This window comes from Moschus berezovskii, chromosome 25 (assembly GCF_049115385.1).
Source record: "Moschus berezovskii isolate FMDL1 chromosome 25, NW_MosBer_1.0, whole genome shotgun sequence".
NCBI lineage: Eukaryota > Metazoa > Chordata > Mammalia > Artiodactyla > Moschidae > Moschus > Moschus berezovskii.
This window is the reverse complement of record NC_142484.1, coordinates 9,069,569-9,085,860: the sequence shown is the minus strand read 5'-3', so window position 1 is coordinate 9,085,860 and position 16,292 is coordinate 9,069,569. Positions and strand designations below refer to the sequence as shown.

Here is a 16,292-nt window from a genome sequence, read left to right as displayed (position 1 = left end):
GGCCCTGTGCACTAGCTCGAAGCAAGGACTCGATGTTCCCGTGACCACACGGACAATCTTAGCCACAGTGCTGAGTGGAAAAATGAAGCCTGAGCTCTGCAAAATACCACTTACATAAATTCCAGACACCCACACACAAACCAATAATACACGGCTGATCACAACCATACCCAAAAAATTGTTTTTAAAAAGCAATAACAAAAGAATCTCAAACACACACACACATCACTTTAGAAACTAAAGAACACATATTAAACATAGTAGGATGCTAGCTAGCCATTGGGAAGATGGAGAGAAAAGTGATGATATAATCAAACTGAAAAGTAAACAGAAGACAAGGGTCTTGCAAGGACCAGTGAGAACAGGCTGCCATGTATAGAAGACACGAATCATTCATACTCTTCCACTAAACTCTAACTGGAGAAACAACTGCTTAATGACACACACAGCCAACTGTGCTGAATCAAAATTAAAAACTCAAGAAATCGTGTTATAAATTTAGAAGTATGAAAACTACAGTCCTTGGGCCCATTGTGTGCCCCTGCTTATTTTTGTCTGCTGGCAAAGAATAATGTTTACATTTTTTAATGGTTGGGGGAAAAGTCAAAAGAAGAATATATTGTGACACAAGAAATTATATGAAATTCAAACTCCAGTGTCTATAAAGTTTTATTAGCACACAGCCATCCCCATCATTTACATTGTGGCCAATGCTGTTTTCTCTCCATGTCAACAGAGACCAGACATAGTAAAATGTTCCCTCTCTGGCCCTTGGTTTGGATCAAAAGTGATCTATCCCTCACTCAGCTTGATCGCCAACTCTAAAATCTAGTTGTATGCTATGCCAGGTAGTTCTTCCCCCAGGAACAGGTGAGCTAGCAGGAAGCCAGCAATTCTCCCGAGCGCAGTAACCAGGGCTCTCCCACACGACACAGGCAATGACAAAGGCAAAGCTGAGACTCTGCACCCACAGGATTTCAGAACAAAAAGTCTTTATCCTCTCCACAAAAGCACAGTTTATAATGAGCTGTGTAACAGCCATTTTCCTTAGCAAGCAAACGGGGAACAATGTCTGGCCTCCACAATTCGTATTGGAAAAACAACCCAGACGACCATTAATAAGGACCAGTGAAATAAATTATCTTATATGTGTATGTATATACAGCCAACAGAGAGAACAGGTTGGTTTTACATGAGCAGACACAGAAGCAATAGAAAAGATAAGTTGGAAAACATTATCCCATTTTTGTTTAAAATACATCATTGTGACAAATATATGATATTGCTTTTATGTGAAATCTAAAACTAGACTACAAATAAACTTATCTGAAAAACAGAAATAGAGTTACAGATGTAGAAAACAAACTTATGGCTCTGGAGGGAGGGGAGTAGGGAGAGATAAATTGGAAGATTGCGATTGACACACACGCACCACTATATATAAAATAGATAACTAATAAGAACCTACTGTATAGCGCAGGGAATTCTACTCAATACTCTGTAATGGCTTATATGGGAAAAGAATCTAAAAGAGTGGGTATATGTATACATACAACACATTCACTTTTCTGTACATCTGAACTAACACAACATTGTAAATCAACTCTGCTGCTGCTGCTGCTAAGTCGCTTCAGTCGTGTCCGACTCTGTGCGATCCCATAGACGGCAGCCCACCAGGCTCCTCCGTCGCTGAGATTCTCCAGGCAAGAACACTGGAGTGGGTTGCGACTTCCTTCTCCAATGCATGCATGCGTGCTAAGTCGCTTCAGTCATCTCTGACTCTGTGCGACCCCATGGACAGCAGCCCACCAGCCTCCTCTGTCCACGGAATTCTCTAGGCAAAAATACTGGAGTGGGTTGCCATTTCCTTCTCCTATACCCCTATAAAAATTATTTTTTAAAAAAATTGTACACTTATAAGCAAAACATATTGTACACTATGTACGAGCTACAGAAAATACATCAAACTGTTATATACTATATACAGTGGGGGACTGGGATTCAGAGACTTTTACATTTTATATTATTTTATTGTTTTTAATCAATGTGAATTACTTTTATGATTTAAAAATTTTTTAATAATTTTAGATGGGAAAAAATCCTTCATACTGATGACCTTGCAGTTTTTTAATTGGAAAAGGTGAATATTCTCTGTCACCAAAACCTCTTAAAACCATCTTTCATTTGAAGCCTGTAAATATTACCACGTTAATAATGCTTAAAAATCATTAACATTTAAATGTATCAATAACACGTAAAACCACAAAATAAAACCTAAAATAATATAGCTGGATACATGTCAGATCTTAGAATAGAGAAAGACATTCTAAAGTCCAAAGAAAAAGGCATAAAGTAAAAGATTGAAAGTTTGTATACGTTTCCGTGGTGGCTCAGCGGTGAAGAACCCACCTACCGATGCAGGAGACACAAGTTTGATCCCTGATCCTGGAAGATCCCACATGCCTTGGAACAATTAAACCTATGTGCCAAAACTATTGAGCCTATACTCTAGAGCCCAGGCACTGCGACTACTGAAGCCCACGCACCCTGGAGCCCATGCTCAGCAACAAGAGAAGCCTCTGCAACTAGAGAGTAGGCCCTGCTCATCGCAACTAGAGGAAAACCCTCACAGCAATGAAAACCCAGCACAGTCAAAAATAAATAAACAATAAACATTTGGGAAAAAAAGTTTTTATGATTGAAAAAAAATGTTACAGTTCTTCTTATTTAAGCTTTCCATCATTGCCTATTATGTTCATACTTCCTTTTAAGAGAAAATGACCACCCACAATCCTGACTGCCCCGGCAGCCATATTTTATACCACGTGACCACTGCATCCCAGCCTCCATCAGCTGGACTAGAAAAAGGCACGGACCCCAAGCAGGTCAGTGCCCTGTGATCCTCCATGGTCCTCTCTCTCACTCTCAAAAATCTGAATCAAGTAATTTTAAAAAACAGCTTTCGACACAAGAGCTAAAATTGAAAAATCATGACATGGAGGAGACAAGAGAGACCCCAGTGAACCACAGGCCAAACCAAGGGTTGGAGTTCTCACACCCACTCTGACCAAGCAGAAGACCCCTGTGTACAGGGAGAGAAGGAAGCAGGCACATCAAGAACAGCTAGCTGAGCCACACCACGGGTGGAGCACTGCACTAGAGATGCACACATTTCATCTTCGGTGTGCCTGGAATCACCATGATCCTGAACTGCCTCCCAGCCCCTGGGAGGCCCAGCTTTATTACAGCTCCTGTACTTAAATTTTCCCCTTACCCTTCTACATGGTCCTTAGAATAAACCTTCTTTACTTGAGCTAGCTTAAGTGGGTTGCTTGTAATCAAAAGAGCCAGACCAGAAAATTCTGTGCACTGAAAAAACACCACAGACAAACTACCATGACTAACTGGAAGAAAACAACAGCCTTAATATATAAAGAATTTTCATGAATCAAGAAAAAATTTAAACACTGAAACAGAAAAAAGAAAAATGAAGACAGGGTATAATAAATAATTTTAAAAAGAGAAATATGTATTACCACTAGCACAAGAAAACTTATTCTATCTCAGTAGTAATCAAATAAAAGTAAATTAAAAACGGTTCAGGGGAAATACTAATGCTAAATATAAGAAAAGATGCAGGTAAACAGATACCCTCAGTCACTGTTGATAGAAGTATAAATCAATACAACTTTTCTGAAGGTCAATTTGGCAATTTGTATCACTAACCTTAAAAATGGGCTTCCAGGCGGCACTAGTGGTAAAGACCTGCCTGCCAGTGCTGGAGACGTAAGAGACATGGGTTGGAGCCCTAGGTCAGGAAGATCCCCTGGAGGAGGGCCTGGCAACCCACTCCAGTATTTTTGCCTAGAGAATCCTTGAACAGAGGAGTCTGGCAGGCTATGGTTCACAGGGTCGCAAAGAGTTGGACACAACTGAAGCAACTCACTGGAAAAGACTCTGATGCTGGGAAAGGTTGTGGGCGGGAGCAGAAGGGGACAACAGAGAATGAGATGGCTGGATGGCATCACCAACTCTGTGGACATGAGTTTGAGTGAACCCCGGGAATTGGTGATGGACAGGGAGGCCTGGCATGCTGTGATTCATGGGGTCACGGAGAGTCGGACATGACTGAGCGACTGAACTGAACTGAACTGAACTGAACTGAAGCAACTTAGTATGCACGTCTACACACAATCTTAAATATATTCATATTCTCTGACTCACATCTTTATAGACCAGATCTTAATAATAATCTGAAATGCCTACAAAAGATGTCACAAACTCACATCTAATGACAAAACTTTAGAGACCTAAATATTCTACATAAAGATATTAGTTAAATTCTGCCATATTTATATAGTATACTGTAAGTTATATTTTAAAAGAATACTTGCTGCTGCTGCTAAGTCACTTCAGTCGTGTCCGACTCTGTGTGACCCCATAGACGGAAGCCCACCAGGCTCCCCCGTCCCTGGGATTCTCCAGGCAAGAACACTGGAGTGGGTTGCCATTTCCTTCTCCAATGCATGAAAGTGAAGTCGCTCAGTCGTGTCCGACCCTTAGCGACCCCACGAACTGCAGCCTATAGGATAAGAAATATCCATAATATAATGGTTAATAAAAAAGCTTTACAATCAAGGATAACTCAATTTTTTTAATTAAAAAAAAAAAACTTTACACAAAATGGTATTTTTTTAAAACTTTGTTTCAAAAGGAAAACCAACACATTAAAAAAAAATTGTGGAAATACCACAAAATGTAAACAGTGTTTATTACTAGGTGGTGGAATTTGGGATATTAAGTTTCTTTTTAATTATTTTCTAGTTTTCCAGAAGTATAAATACATATGTATTTGCTTTAGAATCAGAAAACAATGTAAGATTTGATAAACATCAGTGTGCTCAATCTGGGGTAATCCCTACAATTACTATTAGGTAACAAAATAAATACACAAAAGACTAGAAAGATATATACCAACATCCTAACAGATTCCCGCCAGGTGCTCAAGCTAAGGGTGGAGGTTGTGATTATTTTGTTTCCTTCTATTTTTCTGCTTTTCCAGCTTTTCTGCAATGAGCATTTTTAAGTTTATAGCATACTTTCCAACTTTATTATTTCTCCACTTTATTGTGAAAATTTTTCAAATGCTCAAAATTGAAAGCATATTTTAGTGACCATATACCCACCACCCAGATTCTACCATTGTGTTCCTGCATTTACTTTATCACAAATATGTCCACCTATGCATCCCAATTGTAGATGTCTTTAAACGCCTCTTGCATCTGTGAAAGGCAGACATAAAGCACCAAGGGCGTCCAGGACAATGACAGCAGCAGTGAATCAAGCATGTGATGTTCCCTCACGCTGATGGGCTCCAGAACTCACTGGGTTCCTGACTCCAAGCCTCCAGCCTTTATCCCGAGCTGTGGTCTCAGACCCGAGCCTTGCCCAAATTACAGGCGAGGAGGTTGCCAGCATGCATGTAGAATCACCCTGCCCTTAACACACACCCTCTCCCACCTCAGGGAACGATACCCCTTGAGAATTCTTTCACCTTGGGGATGCCCACCTCTGCCTGGGAGAGTCAAAGGATTCATCCATTTGCTCATTCACTCAACAGAGGCTCACAAAGCCAGGCACCTAGGCAATGCCCATGAACAAAGCCAAGATACCTTCATAGAGCTCTTGTTCAGTATCAGAGAGAGAGAGAGAAATGCTTCAAATGCATTTAAAGCCTCAGTGTGGGCGCGCTTAGTTGCTCGGTCCTGTGCGACTCTTTGTGACCCCATGGACTGTAGCCCACAAGCCTCCTCTGTCCATGGGATTCTCCAGGCAAGAATACTGGAGTGGGTGGCCACTCCCTTCTCCAAGGAATCTTCCTGATCCAGGGATTGAACTCGGATCTCCTGCATTGCAGGAGGATTCTTTATCGTTAGAGCCACCAGGGAAGCCCCAGTAAATGATGATATCAAATAGAAGAGATATCAAATAAAAACAAAAAGAAAGAAAGAAAAGGTAAGACAGGATTAAGTGGTCTGCAGTGCAATGTGGTGGGCGGGGCTGGGGGGAGGACGCACACGGCACAGTCTAAGGATGTCAGGGAAGGCAGAGAGTGGGCCCCGCAGATGCCAGGAACATCCAGGCCAAGGGGACAGCCTGAGCAAAGGCCGCAGGTAGGAGTGTGTTTGAGAAACAGCCTGGAGGCTAGCGTGGCTGGAGTGCAGGGGGGAGGAGGATAAGGTAGGATGCAGGCTGGAGAGAGAGGCTGATGGCTCAGACAAGATGGGGACAGCAGGGCATGAGAAATAATGGATTCTGGACTTCTTTGAGGGTAGACTCAACAGGATTTGCTGTGGCAATGAGGGAGGGTTTGAAGGAAAGAGGAGTGAAATGTGACTTCAAGGTTTCCAGGAGGCTGAATGGGCAGGCTGCTGGCAGGGAGGGTACACTGGGTTGAAATGTCCACCTGGAGCAGAGCAGCTGCGTGTGTGAGTCTGGAGATCAGAGGAGTGTGGGGTGAAGGTCACTGCTGATCTTTAGAACAGCTCCTATTGGGAGGTGGAAGCAAAAACCTGGCTGAAATGGGTATAAGAGAGACTAGGAGGAGAGGACCTCCTCCTGGGAAAGGCAGCACCTGAGATTTTTGTTAAAGTCTTGAAAAATGAGGGGGAGGATGTATTCAAACCCAAATCCTGCACTTTTTTTTTTTTTTTTGGCCACACCATGTGGCAGACGGGATTTCCTGACCAGGGATCAAACCTGTGCCCTCTGCAGTGGAAGCGCTGAGTCTTAACCACTGGACTGCCAGAGATGCCCCCCAAATCCTTCACTCTTAATCCACACACTCTGCTGCAATCAGAGGAGGCAGAAAAGCAGATAGATGGAAAGCAGGCAGATGGAAACAGGTGACCAGGGGTGGGGGCAGACAGGAGCAAAAACACAGCGGTGCGGGCATCTCAGGGCGATCTTAGGGTTGGGTCAGAAGCAGAATCCCTGGGGTGGACCCCAGGCCTGGCATTTTGGTTTTTTCTTAAGCCTCTGGGTGATTCTACTGTGCGGCCCAGAGGGAGAACCACAGGAGAGTGTCCGTAGGGCAGAGAAGGCTAGACAGAGAGGGGCAGTCGTACCTCATTTTGCAGTTGGGGAAACTGAGACTAAGAGATGAGGTCACTCACCCAGGGTCAGCCCGCAAGTAGCCAATCAGGAACCTGAACCCCCACCTCGCCCCCACCACAAGGAGGAGGGACGCCACCCAGCCCTCTAGCAGATTTCGCCATCTGCCCCTGCGTGATAACCCACATTCACTCCTGCAACTCAGAGCCAGTGTGAGACCCTCAGGTGCAGGTGCACAGGACCAGAGGGGAAAGGAAAGGCACTTCCAGAAGAATTTTCAACCCAAGAGTTGAAACAAAGCAAAATAAATGTTTTTCTTTCATTCAAGACCACTAAGGAAGCATTCCAACCCACCCACGCTCAGCCCCATTTAGCCCCCTTGTCAAAAGTTTTCAATCTGGGTTTTTTTATATTAATTTATTTTTTATTGAAGGATAATTGCTTTACAGAATTTTGTTTTCTGTCAAATCGCAACATAATTCAGACATAGGTATACATATATCCCCTCCCTTTCAAACCTCCCTCCCGTCTCCCTCCCCACCTCACTCCTCCAGGTTGACACAGAGCCCCTGTTTGAGTTTCCTGAGCCATACAGCAAATTCCTGTTGTCTGTCTATTTTACATATGATAATGTAAGTTTCCATGTCACTCTTTCCATACATCTCACCCTCTCCTCCCCTCTCCCACCGTCCATAAGTCTATTCTCTATGTCTGTTTCTCCACTGCTGCCCTGTAAATAAATTCTTCATTACCATTTTTCTAGGTTCTGTATATATGTGTTAGAATACAATATTTATCTTTCTCTTTGTGACTTACTTCACTCTGTATAATAGGTTCTAGGTTCATCCACCTCACCAGAACTGACTCAAATGTGTTATTTTTTATGGCTGAGTAATATTCCATTGTGTATATGTACCACAACTTCTTTATCCATTCATCTGTCGATGGACAGCTAGGTTGCTTCCATGTTCTAGCTATTGTAAATAGTGCTGCAATGAACAATGGGACACATGTGTCTCTTTCAATTTTGGTTTCTTCAGGGTATACGCCTAGGAGTGGGATTGCCAGGTCATATGGTGGTTTTATTCCTAGTTCTTTAAGGAATCTCCATACCATCTCCCATAGTGGCTACAACATTCCCACCAGCAGTGCATGAGCACGCCCTTCTCTCCACACCACGCCCTTCTCTCCACACCCTCTGCAGCATTTATTGTTTGTAGACTTTTTGATGAGGGCCATTCTGACCAGTGTGAGGTGATTATCTCATTGTAGTTTTGATTTGCATTTCTCTAATAATGAGTGGTATGGAGCATTTTTCATGTGTTAGCTATCTGTATGTCTTCTTTGGAGAAATGTCTGTTTGAGTCTTTTTCCCACTGTTTGATTGGGTTGTTTATTTTTCTGGTATTGAGTTGTATGAACTGTTTGTATATTTTGGAAATTAATCCTTTGTCAGTTGATTCATTTGCTATTATTTTATCCTATTCTGAGGGTTGTTTTTTTCACCTTGCTTATAGTTTCCTTCGCTGTGCAAAAGCTTTTAAATTTAATCAGGTCCCATTTGCTTACTTTTGTTTTTATTTTCATTACTCTAGGAGGTGGGTCCTAGAGGACCTTGCTTTCATTTATGTCATTGAGGGTTCTGCCTATGTTTTCCTCTAAGAGTTTTATAGTTTCTGGTCTTACATTTAGGTCTTTAATCCATATTGAGTTTATCTTTGTGTATGGTGTTAGGAAGTGTTCTAATTTCATTCTTTTACATGGAGCGGTCCAGTTTTCCCAGCACCATTTATTGAAGAGTCTGTCAATGTTGGTTTTCTTAAATGAAATACAGGTGTACAAAAAAATGCAGAAAGTAGGCTAGTGAGCATGACTGCTGTGTTTAAAGCAGGATGCATTTGGGTTTTAGAAACTGCATACTGATAACAGCCTTGGGGCTCCGAAGCCATACAGCCAGGGTTCAAATTCCAGCTGTACTGCTTATTAGCTGAGCAGCCTTGGGCACGTTACCTAATTCCCAGCCTCAGTTCCCTCAGCTCTAAGATAAGGGTAATTACAGCACACGATTCAGGAGACTGTCCTGAGGATCACATAAGTTAGTATCTGTAAACACGACCTGGTACACAGGTACGTGCTCAGTCACTGCAGTAGAGTCTGACTCTGTGCGACCCCATGGACTGTACCCCGCCAGGTTCCTCTGTCCATGGGATTCTCCAGGCAAGAATACTGGAGTGGGAATTAAAAGAGACACGTGTACCCCAATGTTCATCGCAGCACTGTTCACAATAGCTAGGACACAGAAGCAACCTAGACATCCATCGGCAGACAAATGGATAAGAAAGTTGTGGTACATATACACACTGGAATATTACTCAGCCATTAAAAAGAATGCATTTGAGTCACTTCTAATGAGGTGGATGAAACTGCAGCCTATTATACGGAGTGAAGTAAGTCAGAAAGAAAAACAGCAATACAGTATATTAATGCATATATATGGAATTTAGAAAGATGGTAACAATGACCCTATATGCAAGACAGCAAAAGAGACACAGATATAAAGGACAAACTTTTCAACTCTGTGGGAGAAGGCGAGGGCAGGATGATTTGAGAGAATAGCATTGAAACATGTATATTACCATATGTGAAATAGATGACCAATCCAAGTTTGATGCATGAAACAGAGCACTCAAAGCCGGTACACTGGAACAACCCTGAGGGATGGGATGGGGAGGGAGGTGGGAGGTGGGTTCCAGATGTACACCCATGACTGATTCATGTCAATGTATGGCAAAAAACACCACAATATTGTAAAGGAACTAGCCTCCAATTAAAATAAACAAATTAATTTTTTTAAAAAAGAATACTGGAGTGGGTTGCAATGCCCTCCTCCAGGGGATCTCCTGATTCAGGGCTAGAACATGTGTCTCCTACATTGGCAGGTAGGTTCTTTACCACTAGCGCCACTTGGAAAGCCATGGCAAATAGGTAGTGTTCTGTAAATGGCAGTTTTTGCTGCCACTGTTCTTGGGGGTGTTTTCATTATTCTCGATTTGGAAGGTTCACAGACAGCTCCAGGACCAACTGGAGACACTCTGGAGGTTGTGAAATCCAGCCTGAGAGCAAGCTCTGTTTGTTCCCAAATCACATGCTGTGGTAAGTGTGGAAATCCCCCATCTCACCCACTCCATTTCTGATACTCTGGGGAAACCCTTGAGAGGCACGTAATTCAAAACAAAAGCAAAACCCTGAAGTCTGGGGAGGGTGCTGAGAACGAATTTTGCCTGCAGAGAGTTAGGAGTTTTAATGCAAAGACTTTAGGAAGAAAAGAAACCCCGGAGGAGTCTACCCTCAATACTGTCTGTCTGAGACTGCGTTTTCAGAAGCAGAACCCAGTCCACCTGAGACTGAGGCCCCTATGCTCTATTGCTGTGTGACCTTCAGGAATCACTTAACCTCTCTGAGCTTCTCCAGCAGAGTTTGTGTCAGGAATAATGAGATAATGGGGGTGAGAACTCTAAAAACCACTTAATACCTGTTAGAGAGTCCCAAACTCATGCCCCAGGCTGGGTGGGTGCAGGGAACTGGGTGAAGGGGGAGGCTGGACTCCCTAGCTTCAGGCCCAGCAAGAAGGTAGAGGAGGGGCTGGGTTGACTCATCGCCTCTTCCCTCCCAGCCTCTGGGAGAGGGACAGTGGCAGCTCCAATCGGGCACCAGACCAGCCCCAGCAGCCCAAAGGTCATGGGTATCCTAAAAAAGGAAGCGAAACTCATCCATCTTCCCAGACTCTTTAACCCCCACAAGCCCCAGACCTGCTCCACATGTTGAACCTCAGCCCACGGGAACCAGGACTTTCCCTGAACTCACCTGGGAACCACCATTGCTGCCACCAGGAACCCCTCGGGGTTTTCACAAGTTACTTGGAAACCTTGCAGCAGCCCCATTTTAACCACCAGAAAACAGTTCAGAGATGGGAAGCAACTTGCCCAAGAGAACTCCTGAGAAGTGGTGCCAGGGGACTTCCCCGCTGGCTCAGTGGTAAAGAATCCACCTGCCAATGCAGGAGACATGCGTTCAATCCCTGATCCGGGAAGATCCTACATGCCATAGAGCAACTAAGTCCATGCACCACAGCTACTGAGCCTGTGCTCTAGAGCCCGGGAGCCTCAACCACTGAAGCCCACCTGCCCTAGAGCCTGTGCTCTGCAACAAGGAGCCCGCAAACTGCAACTGGAGACCAGGCCCCACTCACCACAACTAGAGAAAAGCCCACGCAGCAACAAAGACCCAGCATAGCCAAAAATAAACTCATTAACTAAATTATTTTTAAAAAGAAGTGATGCCAGGATTACACTACCTGTCTTCCTGAACCCAAAGGCCAAGTTCTTTTCGCTGCACCCAGTAATTCACATGAAGCTTCTGACATCTGCTCACCACCCCCTCGGTGAGCTTTGCCTATGCTCCACTGTGTTCTAGGCCTACAAGGCCCTTGACTGTTTGCTAGCAAATTCCTACTCATCCCTCTTGTCTCCGCCTCCTCAGCGCCTCCCCCTGACTTCCCAGCAGAGAGTGTTTATCAGCCACAGCCCGGTGTGTCTATAATGATGACTATAATTGTCAGGCTGAGGCCCCAGGAAAGGAGAGATCAGTTTCCCTGCCCATCCCACCATCTGGACTGGGCAGCCAGCCAGGCACATACAACGTTTTCAGCAGAGGTTTGTGGGCTAGAGGCACACTCTGCTTCCTGCTCAAGCCCCTCCACGGTGCAGATGAACCCCTGCCCTGCCTGAAGCATCTGCTTCTCCCTCTTCCCCTTTGCACCTTAACTAGCTCCACAGAGATCTGTCAGGATGTCAGGCAAACCTAGAGGGTCGTGAAGAGGTCCATAAGAGAGTCTCAAGTCAGAGCCCAGAGCAGGCCCATCAATTTCTGCATAACTGCAGGCAGGGACAGAGATGCAGATGTAGAAAACAGACTTGGCAGACACAAAGGGGAAGGAGAGCGTGGGATGAACTGAGAGAGTACCACTGACATACGTATACTACCATGTGTCAAACAGAAAGCTAAGGGAAGCAGCTCTGTAGCGCAGGGAATTCAGCTCAGGACTCTGTGATGACCCAGAAGGTGGGATGGGAGTGGGGGTGGGAGGGAGGCTCCAGAGGGAGGGGATGTGTGTGTACTTATAGCGTGAGAGAGAGGCTCCAGAGGGAGGAGATGTGTGTATACTTATAGATGATTCGTGTTGTTGTACAGCAGAAACCAACACAACACTGTGAAGCAACTATCCTCCAGCTTGAAATAAATTTTTTAAAAAATTTCTGCATATCTGGAGCCTCAGATGCCCTTTGGATCTTCACTTACCCAGCAGCAGCTGCTCAACAAGCCACGGGTTTAAGGACAGCGTGCATGGAGAAGGGAAGGCAAAGCTCTTGAACCACGCCTCCTAAGCAAATGTATTAATAGAACACAGTGGCACTGACCTGGAGGCCTCAGGGCTGGACTAAAGGGCTTGGAGAAACGTGGGCCCATATGGTAGACATGCAGCCTCTCCAACCCAGGGAGATCCAGGGAGCTTCTATCAGAATAACTAACAATGATCAAGTCCTAAGAGCCAGGCTTTCCAGGTGGCTCAGTGGCAAAGAATCTGCCTGCCATACAGGAGATGTGGGTTCAGTCCCTGGGTTGGAAAGATCCCCTGGAGAAGGGAATAGCAACCCACTCCAGTATTCTTGCCTGGGAAATCCCATGGAGAGAGGAGCCTGGCAGGCTACAGTCTAATGCAGTCACAAAGAGTCGGACACGACAAAGCGCACACACGCACACACGCACACACACAAGAGCCAGGCGGTGGCATACATAGAGTGGGAAAGTGCACCCAGACAAATAGGAGAGAGTTTTCCGTAGAGAATTTTAAAACAATACGACATTCCAAGAGTCAGTCTGCTGTTTATTATCACCATATGCCGACACTTTTAAACAGTATCAGTGATAATGGTCTAGATTCTAACTCAACGCAATTCCTGCCGAGATTTAATAACATGTATTCGAGCTTTAAATTAGCACATATTCCTGTTCTTTGAAAAGCTTAGTTTTCTATGTGGAAGTCTAATCAGAGAATACCTAGCTATACAGTGAACCTCCAACACACACAGACTCAGCTCCATGTGTCTGCTCCAACAGTAAGTTCTGAATGGCTCAGAATGGTTCAAGTTCACTTTCCGGACAGTTTGGGCTACCAATCCCTCCTTACATTTTCCTGTGTTTAAACAGAAGACAAGCGACTGCGCTCCCAGCACCCAAAGAAAAGAGACTAAAAGAGAAGTGTTTGAAAGTCTGAACCAATTTCACTGGGAACTAAACTCTCATTCTAAAGCAATGGATTAAATAAATGTCAAAGTTCACCATCATTCAGTCATTTTCTCTGATTTTTGCCAAAGAAGAAAAACTTGGGAGAATTTTACCATATAAAATAAAAACTTATGATGGATTTTCTGGTGAAGATGCTTTAGTCAAAATGTTTTAAATGTGGATGTATTTAAAAGCCACTAGAATGGATAAACAACGAAGTCCTACTGTATAGCACAGGGAACTATAGTTAATATTCTGTGATTAGTTATAATGGAAAAGAACATTAAAAAGAATATATGTGTGTGTATATATATATATAACTGAATCACTGTGTTGTACAGCAGAAATTAACACATTATAAATCAACTATACTCCAATAAAATAAATTTTAAAAATAAAAAATCAGAAATTCCCTAGCAGTCCAGTGCTTAGGACTCTCCGATCTCACTGCCTAGAGCCTGAGTTCTACCCCTGGTCAGGGAACTAAATCCCGCAAGCTGAACAGCACAGACAAAAAACAAAACACACAAACAAAAAACCTAGAGATCAACAAACATAAATAAAATTAAAAATTAAAAATAAAAGCCACTAGAATTAATTTTTTGAGACATAGGCAGCATGGCAGTTTCTGGAATTTATTACAAAATTGGATTTTTATGAATCTCTGACAAACCGATTTTAATGTTTAAGGCTTTTCCTATTTTATATCTGTTGTTTCATATAAGAGATTCTTTTGAAATTAATAAAAAGTGCTCTTTAATCAACTGTGAGCCAATATAGATTGACAAGTCTGCCTCTACTAAGAGTTGCATATACAAAGAAGATCAGTTTTGTCAAACTCAAGGACAATTTCTCAGAAAAAGTTCCAAAACAGAAATTATAATGTTGTCATTATTCATGGCTATAACCAACCTAACAAGTTTTCTTCTAAATTACATTAATGCAACTAAAAACAATTAACCCATTACTTCTATTTTTCCCTATAACATCTACCCTATTTTTCAATTTTTATTTTTTCACTGGCATGATTTCATACACAAAGCTCAACAGAAGTTACTTTACTGTGTTTCTCTTCCTGCCATTACTAATATTTATTTCATGATTATTACTGAAACTAATGTTGTTAGATAAGGAAGAGGGATGTTTTAAAATGACCACTCCTGGCATCAAATATGCCAGGTACACCCTAATACCAAGCGCTGCCTTAAGCTCTTTACGCGGATTAAACCATAATCATAATCAGAACAATGAATTACAGGTGAGCACTTAATATGTGTGCGAAGCACTGTTCTGAGCACTTCAGAAGTATTAAGTCACATAATCGTCACTCTGGGATTGGAAACGTGATCAAAGTGGCACAGCTAGGGAACACGATCGTGAACATGGTCCCAGAGGTGTCTTCGTCAAAAGCCGGGCTCAGAACCTCTCTGCAGCGGGTCCTGCTAGGTTGAAAGGAAGCATGTGCTAAGCTCCTTTATGATTTCTGAACCACATCACAGATTAGAAATAGGGAAAGTGAAAGCTGGGAAACTGCTGTCAGGGCGCCATGAAGTGTCTCAGCTGAGGCCAGAAAAACGCCCCTGTGGTCAAACCCAGGCGGTGGGGGTTGGGGTGGGGTGCAGCAGGCGCAGCCCCAGACACTGTGCTCCAGGAGCCCTTCCGGGTGCTCTGGCCTGACTCAGAAACACAGACAGGACCTTGGCAGAGCAAGTCTCTCGCTGCCTCCCAGCTCCGGTTGGCACTGCCTTCCCCGGCTCCTGTTTCAGGCAAACAGGACCTGCCCACACAAGTGCTCACACTAAGACAACTCTAACCACTGACCGTCTCACGCCTGATGCCCACCGGCCAACGGAGGTGAGGCCGCACATCCTCAAGGACCCGTTCTCCGATGGCTCGGACCCACCCCCAGCCCACGCCGCCTGCCTTACTTACGAAGGGTGCGCGCATCTTCCTGGGTGATGGCGGCCCTCGATTTCAGGCTGGAGTTGACTTTATCAGCCGTGTAAAATGCCTGAGGCAGGAGGGAGCGGGGAGTCATCGTCAATAACAAGAAACCGCGTCCCCAAGACCCCAGGGGCCAGTGGTTCTGGCGCAGGAGACGGTGCCCGGTTGATCTCCAAATACTCCGGCAACGACCGGCTCACTCCGTTCCAGTTCCTTGCCGGTCCCCTCCCAGCCCCTAGATAGCCATGAACCCTCGCAGGGCGGGTAGGAAGGTTCACCTGATACCGGAGGAGCTGGAGGTGCAGCGGCGGGGAGCGCGATCGGTGTCACCTGCCCGGGCGGCCACGCCCCAGAAAGTCCGCGGCGCCGCGCGCACCCGAACTAACTTGTTTACTCCCGTCTCACCCGAGTTCTCCATCCCCCAAACAGCCTGGGACACCGGGAGAGCCACCCCAAGAATCTCACCCTAATTACAAGCTGGGAAGGACCGCTCCACCCACCTCGAGAACTTGGAAGGCAGCAGCGGCCTCCACCAGGAAGGAAACCAGTTAAATGGCCGCAGAGTCCAGGCCAGCGTGAGGTCACTCGGCCCCTCCCCGTGTAACTAATTAGAGCCTCGCAGAGCTCCACGCCCCCGGGCGACAGGGACAGCCTGCTCCGGCCTCTGGGGCAGACAGGCCAGGATGATTTCCGCTCACCCCGAACCCTCTCCGCACACCCTCCCCTGAGCAGAGGAGCCCCCTGAACCCAGCTCAGGGCCACCCCTGCTCAATATTTTAAGATCTCGTATACCTATCTACAGAGAAGGCAATGGCACCCCACTCCAGTACTCTTGCCTGGAGAATCCCACGGACGGAGGAGCCTGGTAGGCTGCAGTCCGTGGGGTCGCG

General features: G+C 44.8%; 1 protein-coding gene across 4 annotated transcripts in view; it reads right to left on the bottom strand.

The window, feature by feature from the left end:
* Positions 1-16,292, bottom strand: part of PLAAT3 (phospholipase A and acyltransferase 3) — a 30,533-nt gene extending 14,241 nt beyond the window's left edge. Inside the window, exons 1-2 of one of the 4 annotated variants that reach the window (XM_088832432.1) lie at positions 16,195-16,292; positions 15,391-15,469 (exon numbers count right to left, since the gene is read on the bottom strand). In XM_088832432.1, coding sequence (XP_088688558.1) covers positions 15,391-15,405 — 15 coding nt within the window. In that variant the 5' untranslated portion in view covers positions 15,406-15,469; positions 16,195-16,292. Of the gene's footprint in view, positions 1-15,390; positions 15,470-15,680; positions 15,826-15,867; positions 16,039-16,194 lie in introns of those variants that run through there. The other 3 variants (XM_055415691.2, XM_088832431.1, XM_055415692.2) reach the window with 3 other exon arrangements.